The sequence below is a fragment of the Trematomus bernacchii genome, unplaced genomic scaffold, assembly GCF_902827165.1.
Source record: "Trematomus bernacchii unplaced genomic scaffold, fTreBer1.1, whole genome shotgun sequence".
NCBI classification, from domain to species: Eukaryota; Metazoa; Chordata; class Actinopteri; order Perciformes; family Nototheniidae; genus Trematomus; species Trematomus bernacchii.
Window position 1 is genome coordinate 10,607,720 of NW_022987714.1, and position 21,957 is coordinate 10,629,676.

At 42.4% G+C, this 21,957-nt stretch overlaps 1 protein-coding gene across 1 annotated transcript in view; it reads left to right on the top strand.

The window, feature by feature from the left end:
• The first annotated feature begins 2,058 nt into the window (after positions 1-2,058).
• LOC117491579 (neural-cadherin-like) overlaps positions 2,059-21,957 on the top strand; it is an 87,117-nt gene continuing 67,218 nt past the window's right edge. The window contains exon 1 of the mRNA XM_034141640.1: positions 2,059-3,058. Within this exon, the coding sequence (XP_033997531.1) occupies positions 2,059-3,058 (1,000 nt within the window). The remainder of the gene's footprint in view (positions 3,059-21,957) is intronic.

A 21,957-nucleotide genomic window follows, 5' to 3' on the forward strand; every position in this document is an offset into this window, starting at 1 on the left:
AAGCTTTCTAATGTTCGTCGGCTGCTCTCTTCACTGAGATTTTCTCCCTTTAATGCCCTGCAGCTCTCACTTATCTGTCGAAGAGGGATGATGAGACTGTTTCATGATATTGTAATATATATATTTTTGAATTCATTAAAGCTTTGTTGTTTTTTATGTGGTGTATGTTGGTGTTTTATCTCACAGGATAACTGCTGCAACCCTTAAGTAAATTATCCCTCTCACTCTGGCCTGGCCCTGTGATCGAATTAGCCTTTGCTACAGCTATCTCCCATGCTGGCAGTCACGGTGAATTTTACCATGTGAGGCAACATGATAAAAGACAGGGTTTGATTTGCATTCATGAAGCACTTACGAAGTTCAAAGAGAAGTTACACAGAGCAAAATTGAGAGTGCTGAGGCCTCAGACAGTTCACACAGGGTCTATTTTACATATCACAATTTCACCTCTAAATGTTACAAGCGGTCATTTCCCGTCACTAGGCTCCCTGTCACAGTTTGCTCTGAGGCTATTTTGTTGCACATATTTTTGAAATGCCTCCCCTCCTCAGGTCAGACACCAGCGAGCGTGGGATGGCTCATGTGTTGTGGTGACACAGCCCACAGCTTGCACCGCGTGAAAGAAAACAGCGATCAACCAATATGAGCTTTGTGCTCCAGCTGCAGGCTGTGATTCAAAATTGTCTCGGGGCTCACACCGACAGTTACCGGAGTTATTGCCTGAAAAGAACAGTTTACTGCAGAGGGTGGATTGGGCTAAAATTGCAGTGATGGATTGTGGTTGCAAATTGATAAGGATCCTTCAGCGGGAGCTTTGATGAGTTTCCAAACTGAATACAGATGTAGCCTATGTGTGTGAGCGGAGGAATGGCATTGAATTACTTGTCCAGCATAACACCACATCCCTCATTGCATATGAATATTGATCCATGCCGGTCTTAACGCAAAGGTTGACATGACATGGGAGACAAACTCGATAGGGTGTGCAGCCGTGCTCTCTTACCCATTATTTTTCTTTTTGACGATTCAGAGCCTTACTGTCAATGTAATATTTAGTCTCCTGACTTGTCAGAGAAGTGAGGGGAATTGGAAGTATGCAGTTGGCGGAAATTAGCAGCAGACACCTACAGATTAGGTTTAGAGTGCTCTTGGTTCTAGACAGGCGGACGGAAGGGGGAGGGAAGGGAGAGCAATCAGGGTGAAGATGTTTCTGTGAACTTTGGTTTGCAAAGACGTAAGAAGCTGCATCATTGGCTGTCTTATGCAACAGCAATATCATTTATATTGATGCATTACCCAGTTTTTTTCTTCAAGCTGTAAATATTGTGTGCAGATCTGTTTTGCAGGAATGCAGTGCATTGAAGAAGCTTCATCCTCTAGTTCAAAGGGGAATTCAGGTCATGGAATCAGTTTGTCAGACAGACAGGAGGAAGATGAGTGCAGTGCATGAGTGATTCCTCTTTCAACAACAGCTGTCAAAGTGTTCTTGAGCAAGGCAGCCCCAACTGCTTCACTGGAGCCAGTATTAGTTTTTGGACAGTGTTAAAAGGAGGGATGTGTGTTTACTCGGCTTTCCCTGACAGGAAGGATGAGTGATTTTCACTCTATCAACACTCCAAGCTGAGAGCGGATTTGTGTCATACAGCTGGGGATGCTCCTGCTGCGTGCGTGCACTGCAGGCTCAACCGGGCGCGAACAGCTTTAGGCAGGGACCCTCCTGACCAGCTCACAGGGTGGGGTTCACCGAGGAGCTCCGTCCACTGTGCGCCGCCACGCCCCCGCGCTTGGCGCTGTCCGGTGCTCTGGTGCTGAACGCTGGATCCGAACACAAGCCCCACTGCCTGCAGCGCGAGGACTGCCTGCACGCGGCCGAGCTGCATGGAGCCCAGAGACGGATCTCTCAGGATGAAAAGGCTCTAAGTTGAGAGGGCTATCCGGGAAGGATCATAATGAGGATAACTATGACGGATATGTTTCTCAAGTATTTCTCTTATCTTTTTTAATGCTTTCTTTGTTAACCCCCCTCTGTCGCTTGGAGGTACATAACTTGCCACCAACATGATTTGGGGTATTTTTTTATGCTGCCTTCTAAAACCGGCTGCTGGATTTCAAACGCAGGAGCGGCTGCCTTTCTTTCACGGGCATGTTTTTGAGAACTCCCCGACTGCTTCCAAAGTGAACGGACTGAGCATTCCGGTGAGGCGCATCAACGCGCAAAAATGGTGCCCAGTCTCCGGGATGCACTTCAAACTGTACGGCAACGGCAGCGAAGATTTCCGCGCCTTCGCCCACCACAAGCGGGGGAATATATTGCTAAAAACTTCCCGGGTTTTAGACAGAGAGGCTCGCTCAGAATACCTGCTGAGCGTCGGGGTTTGTTGCCAGACGTGCGTCTCGGAGTCTGTCGTCTCCCCGGTCGCCACGGTAAAAGTGGACGTTTTGGACACCAACGATCACGAACCGACTTTTCGCAGTGCAGACACCGTGCACATAACTTTAGACGACACCACTGCTCTCCGTAGTGTGGTGTACAGGCTGCAGGCTGTGGACGCAGACAGCGGCAACAACGCAGAGTTAACATACATGTCCGTGCCCAACAATGGCAGTTTCTATGTTGTCCCGAAAACAGGGGAAGTTTTGCTGGTTGACTCAATCCTGGGGCTCCCCTCTAAAGTCAAATTCTATGTTTTCGCCAGAGACCACGGGTGGCCCCCTCTGACCAGTAAAGGTGTTTTGGTTACTATATCTCCACAGAGGTGGGCCACGCGTCCTGCTGAATTAACGGGGTCAGGGAGGGGGGCACGGTGGCCGAGGGCTTTGCTTGACCCGGGCACGGTGGTTTCCCTCAACGTGTCTGAAGACGCCAGCGTCGGCTCGGTCATAACGAGCCTGAGCCCCAGCAGGTTTCCGTCAGCCGCCTACGAGTTGGTTTTCCCGGAGTCAGAGAGCTCCCCGGTGGCCGTGGGGCGCGACAGTGGAGATATCACGATCAGCAGCAGGCTGGATAGGGAGACAGAGCCTGTTCTGGAGCTCACTGTTAAGATTCAGGACAAACGAGGTGTGTAGAATATTCCTACATTAATCCGCACTTAAGTGAAGCTGTGCAAACCCCCCCCCCCCTCACGTTCCTTCCCCCCCAGGAATTATTTGCATTGTGAGGATGATGCCCTATATTTTAAATGGCCCTGCTGCACATATCCATATGTGTTTGTGCTGCCATCTGGCCCTTCATCAGTGGCCCTTTACAGGCCTCCATCATATCCATACAGGGCTGTCAGTACTGTAGCTGCAGCTCATTCCACAGGTGTGCCTTATTATCACACATCCAGACACATACCAACAATGATGATTTTTTATAATATTATAAAATTATTATAAATATTCTACCAATTTATTATGATATGCATGACATATTTCTTGTGATCAGACATTACAAGCTCATTTGTAGCAGGGGGAGATTGTTTTCCCTCTGTTTACGTTGAAGGGCCTTTGTGAACTGGTTAGGTATCCTTGATTGACAGAGTTTGTGACTGTGAAGTTGTTTTCAGAGCTAATCCTTGCAGAGTGGCAAACCACTGCGACCCTCGCTCCCTCTCATCTGCCGGCATTACCCCTCTAATCCTCCTCTCATTCACTCACTAGTCCCAGGGATTTGATGTGTAGCACCGCCACAGTCAGACAACCTCTCCAATTCTTGAAGGAGAGATGAAACCAGTGTTCTATCAGTTGCTCAAGTTTTGTTTTTCTCCCTCCGAAAAGTTAGACTCCCAAAAAAACAACAACCAGGAAAACAAAAACAAGGAATCGAAATGATTTGCTTTGTAATTGAGCTGCACGGTGTGCGGGAAACAGTGTGTGCTGTTTTCAATTGAATTTCCTGCTGCTGTTACATTGCACAGCATGTTCTAGATTGTAATTGCACGCCTGATTGGGCCACATTCTTGCGATGGGGCGTGTGGAGGTTTTTTTAGAGGGAGCAAAACTAGTCCGAATTCTGTCTGGGTTTTCCTTTAATGCACAGATGCGTACCTTTAATAAGCTGCTCGAGTCTGACAGATATTTAGATACCTCCCTCCATTTTACCTCACTCACCTGCGTAGCTCTCCTCTCCTGATCAAAGGCATGGCATGTCCTTTATCCTGTGACTACCGCTTTTCTGACAGAATCCTTACATCTGGGAGTGCGAGAGGACAGGCCTTTCTTCTTCTTGTCTCATACCCAATTCCCTCATACACCTCTCTCTGAGCAAAGGAGTCCATTTTAGCTGGGTTTTTTTATTTTCCATTTCTGGAGATTGGACCTAATCTCCCAAGTGAATTTGCTTCTTACCTTTGGATGTGATTTGGCCTGGGCGTTGCAATGGTCTGTCTCACAGATAAAGGCGTAGACAGAAAGAGAAAAATATGCTTTTTGTTATGTGTTGAAGGTTTGTTTGTATGCAAGTATGAGACTGCCATACTCAAATTCATCCCAGGTACGATAACAACAGTTTTAATAAGGCCCCATGTGTTGCATCGCCTCAACTTATTTCCCCTTTTGTGGACTCTCCGTAGCACAGAGCTGTCCGTGCTGCTGACAGTCACCTGCTGAATGTCAAACAGAAAGCAGTCTGCCAGCAGTTCAAATAACATTCAATTCAGCAGCATTCAGTGCCCACCATCACAGTATGTATGTATATAGGGCTGGACAAAATAATGGGCACCCTCTACACAATCCAGAGCCACAGCATGAATAACTTGGCCTTGAAAACCAGTAGAGATCAAATAAACGTCCCAGAGACAGGTTCAGGTTTTTATTTTTATTGCATCATCATTGTAGGTATTCTACTGAATTGTTGCCTTTCATTTTTACAACACCTTGTGCATACCGTCGATTGCTTTCTAACACAGATGTACAAATGCTGGTGAAAAATCTTACTTCTGATCCTCCTCTTCTTCAACACTAAAATTGCTGCTTCCCTACTTGTGTTAAGGGCTGCAAAGACCTAAAATGGAAAAAACTGACATTTTTCCCATATATATTTGGATATGTATAAATACAGGAAATCTCACACGATAATGACAAAGTACCTGGTTTTGGACAACATATTTCCTGAATAAGAGAAAAATATCCATATATATTACCCAAACAAATATTTTTGGTGTCTTTCTGCTGTTCCTCCCCCATTTTCAGTTATTGTTGGACGACTGGAAGGCATGCTTTGGTTGTTTGATAAATTGATCAGGAATAATGGCTGTAGGCCGTTTGCTGTGCATGTCAGATAGACTTATCTTGAAAATACATCTTTATGTGAAGCAGCAACAAAGTTGTAGCATGACATGTTTGAGTTAATTGCATGCGCACATTGCATTATTGATCCTCCATGGTATCTATTGAGCAACATTTCTATTACAACTACCACAATTACCACAAAGCTATATCTTCCTGCTTTGTAAGACGTTGACTTTATTGATTATCTTCTAACAGGGTTCACTGCTTAATGTTTAGTGCCTTGGATAATTCCAAGAATGCAAACATGTTTGTTGCAGTCTGTTGGGGGGAAAGAGCACATGTGGGTGTTAACTGGTGAATGTAGATTTGCTAAATGTGTGTATTCATTAGCTGGTTAATGTGAGAATGAAATGCTAATCAGACTGGTGCGAGGCTTCCTTATGTTAATACGTTTCCAGTGCGTACAGTGTTATGAGGAGAGCCATCAGAAGAGCGGTTATTTGTGCTGTTCAAATGGAGATTAAAAAGTCTAGTTTGACACTTAGATATCTCGGATAAATTATTCTGACACGCTGCAGATAAGGGGGAGATGGAACAGCAGTACTGGATTACTCTCAGTATGGGTCCACCCGCGTTGACATACTTACCTAAAAGAATATGTGCTTACCAAAAACTCCCCTTGCTTCCCCCCCCCCCCCCCCCGGGGCTCTAAGAAGTGACTTGTTTGAACACTTACATGTCTTTGTACTCTGTGTTAATCAAAACCAATTTCAAAAGTTTTTTTTGGAATACATTTTGAATAATGCGGTTGTTATGTGCTAAGTACGCCAATTTACTGTCATGACAGCTTTGAAGAATTTCCATCCATTTTTAAAAAGACAGATAGGCCTATATGCACCAAAATGTGGTCGCTTCTCATAGTCATGGATTTAATTAAGATAATTTAATATATCTGCTCATATCTGATTTAATTAATCATGGTCTTGATTGCCATATTCTGCAGAAATCAACCCTCTTAATGTGATCATGCAACATAAGTCACATATGCCCGATCAGTGTGAACAGTGACATTGCCTAACCAGTTTAGGATTATTCTCATTTCTGGAGTAATAGTTCTTATATTACATATTCACCACGCTGTGATCCATTACGCCGCTTTTTAATTACACCCGCAAAGTAAGGAGTGACTTCTCCTTTGCAAAAAGAAAAAATAACATTTTCAGTTCATTTCTTTTCTTTTAATAATTACCACACTCCAAACTTGTATAAATGAAATAAGAAAAATTAGGTTTTGTAACTTATGGTCAGAGTTGATGTATAAACCATTATTTTTAGGCAGCAGATATGTTAAGAGGTGGTGAAAGTCTGCATGCATTGACAGTATTGAAGGATCACCTGAAAAGTTATCACACCGTTCCTGTCACTCTGATTTATGGATGTTGAAATATATATTGACAGTAATTGTGATATTTAAATCGCCTTCCTATCGAAGGAAATGATATCAAGTTAAAGGGGCCCTATTATGCTTATTTTCAGTTTCATATTTGTATCTAGTTCCTGTACAGGGACATGCTTTAATGTCCAAAGAGGTCTTTACCTTTCTCATACTGCCTGTACTGCAGCACCTCTTTTCACCCTCTGTCTGAAACCAGAGCCCAGTCTGCTGTGATTGGTTAGCTGGCCGGCTCTATTGTGATTGGTCAACCGCTTAGAGATGTCCCGCCCCCTTATCACGTACAATATATTTGATCGCATAATAGAGACTCATTAATAAATGTTATTCATTTGCATAAAAAGAGACAAAACACGATAAACACATATAAAGATGAATTTGATTGATAGGCTATTTGTTATTTTGTTTCAAAATGCTCTATAGCATGCAATACTATTCTTATTGTGAATTATTACGCCAGGATAACTGTGCAGTGTAAATCTGAAATCAGCCCTCCCGATGCATCAGATTTAGCATACAGTAGTTTCACCTTGTTTGCCTGAGGAGTCTGTTCTTTCTCAGGGCCCCTTGATATTCCTCCTTTCTCCTTGACTAGGTCCCCTGCTAATGTCGGAGAAATATTTAACTTCTAAACTATATTCAGTGCACCAATAATCCTTGGAGTAAACAATGAATTGAGATTTTCTTCATGGCTCCAGTGTATCAAACCAGCAGTGTAAGAAGAACAGAAGAGGTAACAGTAATGGAAGTAGGCCATGACTCACAGAAACTGGTTATGTGGTGTTGTTTTGAGGAGAGGGAGTGAGGGACCTCTGCAGCTCTTCCTGTAAAGGATTTCTGTTTGCCCACAGAGGACGTCAGTTTAGATTTGTATTGGTGGAGTTTTTTTTCTCTTTCTTTGCTTTTGGTTTGTCCCACTCGAAGAATCCTTTTCTCCACACCTGAGTAGGAATCTGTTAATGGTATTTGACGGTTTAAGAGGAGTATTGAACCAGCGTTGCAGTCCTTTGTGAGGTGGAGTGGGGGGGGGGGCTAGTGGAGTGGTTTATTCCTCTCCTTTAGGTGTCCGTGGGCAGGGTGGCATTCAGCCTGTGGTAATCACCGCTTCTCAGTCTGCTTCACCAGGCAACCTTATTCTGCTCTCTCTCTCCGTGCTCCTTCTTTTACTGTCTGCGTCTCATAGTCAACATCTTGCCTCATGCTGTCTTTAATCCAATTTCCCTTTCCTTACTACACCCCCCCCCCCCCCCCCCCCCCAACACTATATTTGCATATTCCCCTTGCGATGTGAAATGAATTGAGAATAGACCCGATCTCATTTTTGTTTGTAATTTGTGACTGTGAGGCTGTTTGTTTAAGTAGAAAACAATTTCACAAAAAAAAAGCTGCCTGCATTTATTCAATTTAGTAAAAAAATGCCCGTGATGATTATGCTTTATAATGTGTGTGTGTGTGATTGTAAGCATGTGTGTGGTGGCTGCATGTGAATATACGTGAGGATTTCGTCCCCACCATGTACGAATTGAATCGTGTAAATGTGTTTGTGTTTCAGCCTGTTAACTGTTATGATTGTCCTTTCAGTATCCTCATACCCCGCAGCAGAGATCCTCAGATTTGTTGCCTCACAACATGCTGTGAAGCCGTAACATGCCGGCAGCATTTGATTTCTGCTCACTGGTCTCTCAGATAAACGGATGTGTCTAAGCAACATCCCTGCAGTCCTCTCTTCTCTATAGTCCTTGCATGTATCTGATGCCAGGTAGGAGTGAATAGGAGTGTGTGTGTGTGTCACAGTTTAAACAAAGAAAGATGGGATTAAGCGCAGAGAACAAGAGCAAGCCAGGAGGGGAGGAAGGAAAAGTAGTTTCCATGTGTGGAGAGATATTTAAAGTGGGAACAAGGCACTTCTATCACGGGCAGAGAAAGGTCAGGACAAGCTGTAATGCTGGGGGCACCGCCACAGAGCGTGGCTTTAAGATCACAAAGGTTAACCGAGGCAAAGGTGGGAAACCAGTGGAGGAATGAGAAAGACGGGGGAAAAGATGTAGGCAGAATACGATGGGAGGGGTGTATAAAAGCATGTCTGTGCAAGATTGTTTCCCCCCCTGTGCCTATAAGCTTTACTGAGGATAAGTAAAGGGCAGCCAGATCAGAGGCTGGGAGTTGTGTACCGCTGATGAGAGGTTAGCCTGGCGCAACATAATTGTCAGATGGTTAGAGGGCAGGTGTGAGAAGCTATTGGGGTGGCAGCAGGGGAATGAGGTGCGCATGTACTCCAGTCTGTATGTAGAGGAAGGCTACAAGGCACCGAAGGGGTGGGAGAAAATACACTACTGTACAGCGGTGAAAATGGCAGGGTGTGCGGGTGTTTGTCTGAAGATTGTTCGGGGGCAAATGGAGGGAGGATGAGGAGAAAAATACGACCTGACCTTTGGAATGACGTGGACAGAGAAAGCAGAAGATAGAGAGATAGAAAGACAGAATATTGTGTTTTCTCACCCGAAACAGGATATTCATTTAGGATATAGCTGCCACTGCAGACGATCAAACTATTTTTAACTTGCAGGTCATGGGGAACACTGTTATGATAGGTAACAAGGGGCCAGGGACTCTTTAACAAGGCTTTGAAATAACCGGCAAAATATGTTGTTTGTTATTTCCTTTAATGGTGGTTTTCCTAAGGCCACTTAGTCTGTAACGTACCTTGGACTAGTGTGCCAATTAATATCATATGAAGACCCGATGTACTCAAAGGAGGCAGGGGGAACTGAAGAAGGGTTAATATCTATATATATCTAATTATATTTATATATACAGTCAATGGTTAATATTATAATAAGTTACAGCATCAAGGCAGGTGATGATCCGGTGACATCTAACACTTAAATATAACACATCGCTATCGAGCACATAGTGCAGTGTCAAAAAAAAGTGTTCTAATTCAAACCTGCAAACTTAATAGCTGCTTCATCACTTCCCAGACCTGTTTGGGCCATGCACTCTTTTCAGGAACTATTTCCTTAGGTATATCTTATTTCTTTATAATCTTTATTTATATATTTAACATCTTATTTTGTATCACTTTATAACAGACAGACAGCGAACCGTAAGATAACCATAGTCAACCTAGATTACGCTATGAATGCTACTCAAACAAGTGTGGTATAGACTTCCATAATATGAGAACTTCCGAAATATCAAGATGAACATATCAAATAAAGATGCACTATTTCTGTGCCTCATAAAACTGTTTCAAATCAATGTTGAAAAATAAATAATTGTTATGATAGGACAAGGGTGTGGTTAACAGTTTGTTAGGTGAAGACACACACATGACTTGGCTGTGATGACATTAGGATTAAAATGATAGCAAACTACAAAAAAACCCGAAAGTAAACGAAGGGTATTACAAAAGCCGACATTTTGATGACTCTTCCCGCACCCTGACCCCCTACCTTTGTCGGATTTTGCGGCTCCAGAATACCTTTCTGACTGACAGGAGTCATTATTCCTAGAGGTCATTGCGGGGCATTTGCTGACTGATGCTGTTCTCTTTCTTTGAAGGACACTTGGCAGGGAGATCTGTGGCACTAAAACTTTTGTTTGGTTTGAAGACCTGCCATGCCTTAATGAATATAACTAATAGCATGAGCACCACATTTTATCATGACATAATGACAAAGACAGAGACGGCTGCTTAAGGTCAGCATCGACCCCATGACAGATCCAATTGGCAAAGACTAGCAGAGCAACTGCAACAGTGAAGAAGTTATTTATGCGTATATGCTTATGTCAGGGCGTCATATGTTGACTTAAGTCGTGAAAAAAACGTAATTATAGAGCCCAAGAGGTGTGAATATGTCTGTCATACTGTTTACACAAGCAGTGCATATATCTCATTACAGCAGAAGCCTGCAATGAAAACAGTCGACCCACATAAATTACACGAGCGCGGTGTGTGCGGTGGGAGTTTTGAGTGCTGCAGTGTTGTGAGGACAGTCATGGCGACAGGGAGTTTTTATCTGGCCAAGGGTCTGCATTATTGATGCCCATTACCAGACATTGTCAACCCTAGACACTGCACAGTGAGTCAGCCGCTGTCAGGTAAATGTCTTGCTGACCTCAAGCTGCACAGATCCCCAGAATGCCTCCCTGTGTGATAAATGAAGACCATTTGCACATTTACCAATCAACAGCTGAGAAGTTTTGGTTTTATCTAATAATAGTGATTTTTTTAAGGTTTGAGGAGTTTGATGACAGCAATGTTGCCTCCTGCTAAATTAGGATTTTTTAATTAACACAATGTAGCAGTTGGCTCTCCCCTCAATGCCTGCCATTCTCCGTGTCCATTTATAACTTTTGTCGCAGCTCCACCTTTTGCATGCTGGATAGCCTCTTTGTGACTTTCCCCCGAAGAGCTGAATTGATTTTGTGCTATTGATTAACCAGGAGCTGTTTTGCTCCCAGTCACAAAACATCACTTTAACACCAATTTATTTGTCGCAGAACAGGCTGTGACAGACTGTTGCTGATAGTTTACAAACTCGCACAGAGGTAGGTGTGTGATTGAGTCCGAGGGCTGATCTTGAAGCACTCTAATGAATCAGCCTTTCAGACAAGACCGCTGGAATGAGCAGGGGAAAATTGGAGCTAGCGCGGGGACATGCCATGGGATTTCAATGCTTGTGCTTATTTATCTATTTGGTGTTGAATTTCTCAACCTTTTGTACCCAAAGGTCCAATTAACTGAGCATAACAATGGCTGCAGCTCCGCTCTCGGTGGGCCAAAAAGGCACTGATAAACACGCAGGACACAGTCAACTTTGAAAGCTTTGCCGGGTGAACTGTGAACAAGGAGATTTTTAATGCAGAAAAAAATAAAAAGATCACATGGACGGCCAAGTTGCCGAGTGAGATGTTTTGACATGCCGTGAACTTTGCTTTGCAAGGAAGTGCACAAATGGCAGAAATTGCCGTAATTGCGCGACACCAATTTGCACAGTGTGAGTGGGGCTTTTGTTGAAAAGATGAAAATGACTGCCATACAGAAGGAAACAAAAAAGAACAGAACAGATGAGAACAAGACTTTTTGGTCTGACTGGCGATCAGAAAGAATATGTAGAAGGCGAGGGAACTACTGCTCAAATGAGAAAATGTGTTTGAAGATGGCGTCCATCTCATGGTTCAGTTATTTAATCAATTCCGGGAAACAGGGAGACAGACTACAACTCCATCACAGCCAGAGGACGGTTGATTACAGAGTAGCAGGTGTTTTTGATGCGGAGAAAAATGTTAGTGCCTCTCAGGGCTGATGAGCATTCAGGAGAGAGCATACATGGGCTGTTATATGGATATTTTCCAATTTGACTGTAGGTGTGCTTGTGTGACAGTGAGATATATAGGTAGACATGCAAACAGCAGCCAAACACCACAAAGGAGGACATACAACAGACCTTTTTTCTTCCTGCTTGCTGTGTGATCTGGCTTGGACTGTTTATTCTACGCTTTTGTTATGTTCTTCCCATCTGTATTTGGACATTTTCTGTTATGTCTGTTCCAAACGTGTGAGTGTGGGTGGAGCGTGTGTGAGGGGGTTTCTCACTTTTTGTTTCAGGCTAACAATTAGTGTCAGCGGAACCAGCGAACGTGCATGGCTTTTCTTTCTATCTGCTTCGACAGTGAAGGGCTTAATTCTGTGTTCTAATCAGGCCATATGGTCTCTACAGTCTGATGATGTGCAGAGGAGGATGGGATAGGGATGTCTTAGTGTCGTGAGTAGTGCCAGCCTCGCCGCGGCAACACAAAGATTGGCACGAGCCACTGCCACACATTGAAGATCAAGATCTGGAGCTGAGTGCACAGGGTTTGCAGCAACCATCGTAACCCCATTTTACTCGAACGAATACAAATAATAATGAGCGTTTTTAGACTCTGAGCTAAGGTCATGCCATTTTTCACAAGTTATCGGCTCATAATTACGCCTGCCCTTTCTGCCCTGACAACACAGCTGCTATTTAATCAGTCATTTGAAAAATAAATTGTTCAAATGTGCGTTTACTTGGTTTTGATGGATATCTCTGATGGAGAAATGGCTGCGTCTGTCAAACGCTAAATTGAGGATCTGCCCCTAAATGTTCGGTTAGCCCCGTGAATAATCGTTCGCTCAAAGTTACAAATGAGTCACTCAGCCTGACTTAATATTTGGATTGAGTGCGAGACCAACATATATTTACAGTAAATCCTACTGATGGAGCATTGCTCTTAAAAAATAATATTAGTAGGAGATTATCCAATGGGGATGTGTGAATATTAACACAGATTTGGGGCATTAAAGTTGATTAATATTGGTCTTTTCTACATATGTTAGACATAATCATAGATTTCCGTTGTGAACGTGGCTCTGATAGCAGATATTGTGATTTATTGTGATGAGGTGGGGGAGCTTTAACACTTGGTTTCTCTTGCGCACAGTGGGTGATAAACATTGATCTTGTTTAATCTTGCTGGCCTGCTGCTAATGACGGGAGATGATGGTGCACACAGGACAGACTGCTCACTGGATTAGATATCTAAATGAGGACTTTATCCTCATCCTCTCTTCCTCTTCCCCCATTACCAATAAGCCAGGCGGCAGTCACATGCTGAGTTACAGTTTAATGCATGTGAGGAGTGCAGTGTGTAGCCTGTTGTGTGCACATGTGTGTGTAAGCAGACAATGGATAATGTTTTTCTGTGCATTTGTGCAAGCCTGCAGCATTTACATTGGAGGAACACTGTCAGAGTCTGCTGCTCCATACTAATCTGCTGTACTTCTGCAGAAATACATTTGCAATAATGCCACACATTATTATACCTATGCACAATAACAGACAGTGATAGGGTGTTCCAAGACTCCGCTCCCCTCCTCTGGTGTGCTAAACAAACACAGACCCAGGTTCTGGTTTCAGTGATAGATTAATGCTGTCTTACCCATACACTGTGGCCTGTTTTCCCATTAAACCTGTGCGATTCCCCCTGTTGCTTCTCCCTGGCCCTGGTCTAACTTTGTGTGTGTGTGTGTGTGTCTGTGTGTGTTGGCGTCCCTGACCGTGCGTGCATTTGTGTTCCCTTGCCTATATAGCATGTGCTTCTATGGATAGATATCGAAAGGGCTCCCAGGACAACCGCCATCAATCACCAACTCAGAGGGAAATGGTGAGAGGGATGGAGGGTGGAAAGAGAGATGGAGGTCGTCACAGGAAGTAGCATTTGGAGAAAAGGAGAGGGGGAGACAGCGGAAAACTGTATGAAGGGATGGAGCAGTCCGGGCTGCCTCTGATTGAGCTGGGTAGTGTAGTTTATATCCTTTAAAGATAAGACCGGGGAGCAATGCTCAGCAGCTTCCTCCCCCTGTAGCTTGAACTGAGCGTGATAACAAAAAAGCGTGAATGGGGCAAATTGAATTAATGCCGCGGCACACCATAAAAGCCCTAACTATAATGCATTTTAAAATCCTATAATGAGCCGAGAGCTAAAATAATTTCACACTCCAGTGAAGAAGATGGCCCTCAAACTGATTTTTGGGCCTGGCTGACACCGCCAGGGCTTTTGTCATTTAATGTGACTGTAGGTGCTATGTCGAAATGATACTTACTCTTACTTCCTGGGGTACGCCGGCGCGGGGCAAACTTAAAGCGAACAAACCCGGTCGAAATTCCGGCAACACATGCATAGCTTTAATCAGAGCGAGGGAGCGGCTGCTTGCCTGCTGATGTCTCGCTTGGGTCAGCTTTACAGTCTCGGGGTGAAAAAGAGTTGCAGGGAGGACACATCTGCCATGGAAGTACTCCCTCATTACTCTCCATTAACAGCCCATTCAGTGATGGGTACAGCAGTAGAAGTTGGACCCTATCCCACTTGTGTCCACACACACACACACACACACACACGCACGCACGCACGCACGCACACGCACACGCACACGCACACTCAAACACACACACAGAGTAAAGGCACAGATGTGTGCTTTTGCTATGTACACACACAGGGACACACAAAGTATTTTTCACCGTTCCCCACCCTCACATGCTCTCAGCTCTCCCATCCTCATCATTAGAGTCGTACTGTCATAAAGCTGAAATTACCTCTCCATCATCAAACCAGGGAGAGGGAGAAAGATAGCTCTCTGACACACAGTAACACTAACAGACGGCCGCTGATAGAGACTAATGACAAAATGAAAGCCTCTATATGAGCAGTGCACTTTTCTGGCTGGAATGGAGGTAGCAACATGATATCAATCGCCATTTCCTCTCCTCTTTTCTCTGCCCCCGACCTTCACCAACATTAACACCCAACCCTGCTCACCATTCCTTGAGGAAATATAGTTTTTTGGAGCTGCTTTGGCATTCTTGGAACTCCTACTACTTTCCACTTAAACCAAAGCAGGTGTGAGCTGAGGGGTGCATACTGTATGAGCATCCTGCGGTTTCTCCTGGAAACACGTGTGCATTGCTACTTTTACACATCAATACACATCCTGTACAACACACACACATATCGGGACTTCACATCAATACATGCACAGACAATTTCACACACAAAGTACACATGAACGCACAAACAAGACGAAATTCGATGATACTTCAATACTCTGACGCAGGGCCGGTTTTTGGCATAGGCGCCATAGGCGGTCGCCTATGGCGCCAGATCTGGGGGGGCGCTGCGCTGGTAGCTCTGGGAGGGAAAAAAACCGTTGGTGCTCATCCTAATTTTCGGCCTTGATGTAACAACATTAATAATTAAGTAAAGATAACGCCCTTTTCACCCCGGTTACACGTTTCATTTGCCCTGTACGATGGGCGCTGTAAGTGATGAAAGTGGGGGATGTTGGCTTATCAGGCGCCCGCAGCTCACAGCCAAAGTGCGAGTGAGCGTGGGAGCGAGCGAGGAAGAGAGAGAGAGAGGGCACACCGGTACCGGCGCTGTTGTTATTAGAATCTGGTGCTAGCTGCGCTAACGGATATTAGAAGAAGATGTTTCTACAACCAGGGTGGAGGAGAGCTCTCCTGTCAGACTGAGAGGCTCAGTGAGGTAAAGGACTCTCTGAGTGTTTAGATAGTTCACTTAAGTCTAAGTTATCTCCGTGGGTCTCAAACGGTTTGGTCACAATTTATGTAAACAATTATTTCCAAGGCAGTCCTTTATAATTATTGGGATAAACAGGTTTGAAATCATTCCAATGTATACTATAGGACAGTAAACCAAAAATATCGTTTAAAACTGGAGAGATTAAAAAAAATGCATTACTAAATAAATGTTAATTGGTAAAATAAGATATGAATGAACAACAAAAATAAAATAGGCCTAAGTTACATTTATTTGTTATTAGCTATGGGTTATTGGTTATGTTCACATACTTATTGATTATTAAAATGTAAACCGATCTTTTTCAGATGGGTGTTTAGAGTTGTACCCCCTAGATCTAGTCTCTAGTAATTCTGCTCAAAGTGCACCAGATTGAAGCATTTTACTTTAAAATGTTCAAACATTTCTTCCCGGGGGGGCATACCCCCGGACCCCCTAGAGGAGGTGATGTCCACCCCCCAATTCAAACATGTTCATACAATACTGAATACATTTGAAGCCTTTTTGATGAATATTACATATGTCAATAAGGTTCTGTTTTTGTAGTGTCTTTGTCTTTTGTAGAGATTTTTCATTTATTCTTTATATATTCTATTGTGTATTGCTTGGATACTCTATTGATCTTTATCTTTTCTACTGTACGATTCTCTGGCTGGGGAGGGGGCGCCAGCTAAAATCTCGCGTCTCCGAACAAATCCTTGTGCAGAGAGTACATACATGTAACACTTAACATGCACCCATGTATTCAGTTGTAGAAAACACACCTCTACACGTTCCCTGCTACAGGCAGGGACACATGAAAGCTCACATGGCACACACCTTGTATACCTCTTTCTGAGAGACTACACTTGAATATTGCATTTTGAAATGATACAATAATATGAATAAATAGTATTTATATAACACCTTTCATAACATGCAGATCATGTTGCTTCACAGGGGAAAACAAAACAATAACAAAGAAAAGCATACATAATGGAAAGCAATAAAACATGACAAAAACAATAAGAGGATGAAACCGATGTATGAACATAAAGTCAGGATCAAAACGAGCAGAGCATAAATAAGCTAGGTAAGGAGTCTGATAATAGACCAGGTTCTTGATCTGAGAGAAGGTAAAGAAGTATGCTTGTCTTGAAGCCACTCACAGACTCTGATTGTCAGATATGCAGTGGTAGTGTTTTCCATAGTTTTGGGGTAAAGGCGCTAAACGCTACTTCAGCAATTTAGCTTTTATTCCTTGGATGTGTTAATAGTCCAGAGCAGCAGTTCTCAATCTTTTCCAGTCACGACACCCTTAAAATAATCAGGTTGCTGTTTGTGACTACCCCCCTCTTGGATCATAGATGTATCACTAATATATGAAACAAATCTATTCTAAGGCAAAGTAAAGACAACTTGTAAAGACAATAGTAATATAAAAGCCACACAAATATGTATTTTTACTTTAATTGTAAGGTTGTTATTTGTTTCACATCCAACTGGCAATCCCCAGGGACCTTCTTTGGTGTCCCTAAAGTAAAGAACCTTTGGCCCAGATTCTGTAGGCCTGAATCACATGAGAAAAATCTATGATGTGTGACAACATTGTTCAATATTGTGATGACAATGACTTGGGATAAATAACATTAAAGTTTGCATACTCAATATGCATTTCCTTTGTCCATGTCTAGAATCGAACACTTCCTAAATAACTTGCCTAGATGTTGTTTCTGGAGCAGCAACAGCAATGTTTCACAACAGCAAAGTCACTATACAGAATCATTAATATCTCAGTGGAAACAATCTAAAAATGTCAATAAAGTAATTTATTATCCCGAGAGAAGTTTAGAAAGAAGGAGGAACACAGACATCAGTCAGTATCAGAAATTCGTCTGGTCCTCTGTCCTCCTCTGATGTGATTCAGTGCCTGCAGGTACCGCTGCAGGCACTGAATCACAGGGAGGGGGGGCTGCTTTGTTCAAGCCAGTACTTCTTACAAGTGTACGAGAAATTGGCCATACTCTTAAGTGGCAAACTAAGTTATACTGCATAGAAATCTATTGTTAGTTTGTCACAATCCGCCATTAGCTTCAAGTTAGTTTCGTTTTGATAGTAGTTATTGACTTAATACTTACAAAGGTTTTATTGCAGTTGCTTACAGTAGTAAACAAAGTTGTTTGTCAAGTTGAGTCACCTTAACTGCTCTGCTCTGCTGCTTCTTCTGTGTGTCTGTGTCTGTGTTTGAGTATTTGTGTAGGTGGAGGAGCATCACACAGAGCAGGGATGCGGCTTGATAATACATATTATGCTCTTTAGCCCTGGAGCCATTTCAAAATCCGGTTTCGGTTATCATCCCAAAAATAAAAATATTGTTCTTATTTGTTTCAGGCAGCAATGTGTTTATCACACATGTTCATATCACGATGGCCGTGAAAATGTGCTTATCAGTCAGCACTAGAGTGTAGTATGACAGATATTCTGCTATTTGTGAGGGGGCCATTTCATTTAGAGCTTTTAAAATCAATAAAATAACTTTAAAATGTTGCTGTCCTATGGGATACAGGCAGTGCAGAGAGGTGAGCACTGGAATGATATGTTCTCTTCTCTCTTCGTGCCACCTTTCCAAATGACCGGTCTGTGCTTTACAGTGTGCAACAGGGTGGGCATACGGGCTGTGGCACATCCATGTTATTTCCAGTGGGTCAATGGGAGGAACGGTGGCTGTGTGCAATGTACTGTACAGTACGTATGCTCGAGTGCATATTATTACTACACTAAGTGTCTGTTTGGATAGCAGCGACATTGTTCCATCACAGATTTGAGAATAGAGAGCATACTTCAGAGCCCGATCTAATTATGTGTGATATCACAGATAGTCGTGAAGATACAATACTTGACTACTAATGTAGTGCTTATGCAAATGTAGCCTTATACCTGTGGATGGTGATTTCTCCCTACTTTTATTTGAGCAGAAGCAAGAAATCCCACACAATGTCAATCACCTGTACTAAAAATGAAAAGTAATCATTTGTTTATTTACCTTCCCCTGCCTATCAAAAGCTCAAAGAAAACCAACCTCTGTGGCATTTAAGGAACGCATATTTAAGCTTCTTATGTTGCCTTCCAATCAATTTTAGCCTGAAGATCCTTTCTTCTCCCCCAACAAATGGGCTGTTTGCGCCCGCTGTTAGCAAGCTTTTAACTCTCAATCTCACTATGTTACAAAAAATGTACAGTTTAAAAGTCTAGATAAGAGATAAAAGACAACCAAGCATTTTAAAGCAGGGATTGGAAAACATTTACCTTATAAAAAATGTATACAGCAGCATTGTGTCTTCTTTTAGGACCCAACTGAAAACCTAATTATCTTTGAACAGTCAACCTGTTACTGCCCTCATTATGCCGTAGGACTAATATTGATTTGTTGGGAGCACTGGGCCTGTTGGCTTTGATGGTGTATTTAGCATTAGCTGAAACGGTGAATGGACTATTAGTCCTGTTTTATGTGTTACTGATACTCCTGTTGTGTGGGTCTTAATAGGGAAGTGTACGCTCAACTGTTGGTCTTGCTGATAGTTTGTTTACATTGGTATTGTCCAACTTGACACAATTAGATGATCACTGCGACAGTTGGTGGGGAATTAGTATGCGTTGCTGCCTGGAGACACAGGCAGATAAGAATATCAATATCAACATGATCTCTTTACAGACATGCTGAAGGTCGGGGTTGCGTTTAACACAGTGTTAGCTTAGCGCAAAGATTGGGAAAAACGTTAGCCTCGCCAAATAAATGTTAGCCTACTGATGGAAGTATTAAGACATGTCCTGTCTACCTTCCACCCAACAAACAGCGAGACCTCGTAACCTGCCTGTTACAAGTTTGACGTCCTGTTGGTTCCCTCTCTCCTGGCAGACAGAAAAGAGCCAAGCGATACCCTAAAAGTTTATTTTGTATTACTTCCAGTAACGCACTTTATTCCACGTATAACTTTGGCCTTCTGAGGGGGTGAGTCAGTTGAATTACAGGAAAAGCTGACGTCAATGCATACCCTCTATTATAATAGTGCGTGTCATTTTTCCCCTCTAGAGGTTTTTCTTGTTTATGTAAAACTCAATCATTATGGATTCACTATGGTGGAGTTCGACAATAGATTTTTTTTTTCTCTGCAAAGAAGAGACATTTGACTTGAATCCATCTGTTCAGTTCAAATCCTTTCAGTTTGTGTTGTTTGTGCTTATGATTAAACTGGGACAATTTGGTTCAGTTTCATATGAGAGCCTCAGAATCAGCCCTGGATGCCAAACATGGTGTCAAGGCTCTGTAACCTGGCGGAAAGTAACCAAAAATATTTACTGAACATTGAAATACTTGTATTTTACTTTAGTATTTCATTTACATAAATATTTTGACATTTTATTACTCAATTACATTTATCCTGTTTTACTGCTGTAGCTAATGCTAGAAGATTTAAAGAGGACATATCATGCTCATTTTCAGGTTTCATATTTGTATTTTGTGTTGGATTGCTAGCCATTAGAAGCGTGACTGTCACTACGTTACGGAGGTCCAATCGAGGCGTTTCAGGCGGGGAGAGAGAAACTCCTTCTGTTAGAAACTTTGGGATTTTAGCCTTTTGCAGACCATTTACATGCACAGAAACCTATAGAACACACTACAGGAGAGGGAGCACCCCTACAAGCAGATCAGGAGCTCTTTAACATGCAATGCTCATAGAATCTGATACATTAATACAGGTGGTTGCCAACATATTTAAAAAAGAAATTCACTTAAGTTACACATTTAAAACACAGTTGAGTTTAATACTAAAGAAAAAACATATTTCTATAAGGAGTTGTTTGTATTAATTGTATTTATCGGCAGTCAGATCAGTGAAGGGCTTTCTGATCCGTCTCCATTGTTGGCAGGACAAGTCTTCGTCCCTTCATCTATACTCATCCACATATTCTAATTAGTGTTGGATGTAAAACTCAATATACGCTCGGTCGATCAACATTCTTGACATTTCGCCATCGATGCAAACGATGCCATTTTTCAATTATTTTTGTTTAAAAGATTGTAGGAAGATACTGCTGGCACACGTATTTGGCAGGCCATGTTAAGTACTGGTCTGTTCTATTATTCAGTCAAATATGAAATTGTTTTTTATTTCAAACATTTTATATAATTCCTTTGCTCATCCATATTTACAAATGTTATTTTTGAGCCTGGAGTGTGTAATTATCACTTCTCTTTGTTGCGACATACTGTAGCCAAGGTTAATGTGGGGTGAGGTGCAACAAAGCCAGATGTCACGACAGTAAGGTGATCACAAATACATAAAGCTTGTACCTTGAGGCCAATTTGTCCAAGTTAATGTTATCCCTTGTGTGAAAGCAAAGCTAGGAATGTTTTTCATACTCATCTACAGAACTTTGTGTGGTAGCTTATGTAAAAGAGTTTGTCTTCCATACAGCTACAGTTTCTGCGAAAACAGCAAATGCCTTCAGACACAACCATGTATTCAGTGTCAAAGAGAAATATCAATCAATAAGGTTTCCTTTTTATATGTAGGACAACTTAAAGAACCATGACAATGAACGTAACCATGGCTCCTCTCATGACGCTGAGTCCTTTATGCGTTGACTTTGCCGCATGACGATTATAACAACATGACTAAAAAGATCCATACAGTATAAGCATGAATCACATTCCTTTTAAGAGCAAGCCAAACGTTTTATTTGGAAATGAATAATTGGCTCCATTGACAGCTATTGACTTTAAAGTAATTCTCTCCTCTCTTATGTGTTAATCGCATATGTGAAAAGCGTACATCAGAAACACTGAGTAGATGTTTTAAAACTTTATCTCAAAGGCTTAAAATATTTCTTATCCGTCATAAAACAAAATAAACGTAAATAAATATGTGAAGAGGTGCAGTGTGGTTCCTGATCAATCCTTATGACTCAGTTATTGCTTCCAGATATTTTTGGCTCTCAAAACTCCCTTTCATGCTGTACCATTCAACGACCCGGTCTGCTAATTGATCAGACATCCCACAGGGCTCCATGAAGGCTCAGACTGACACCACTGAATATATTACTTTGCATACCATACAATGTGGGCATAATAGTGGATCATCCCCTGTTTGTATACCATACTCTGTAGAGCAACTTCCATACAGAAC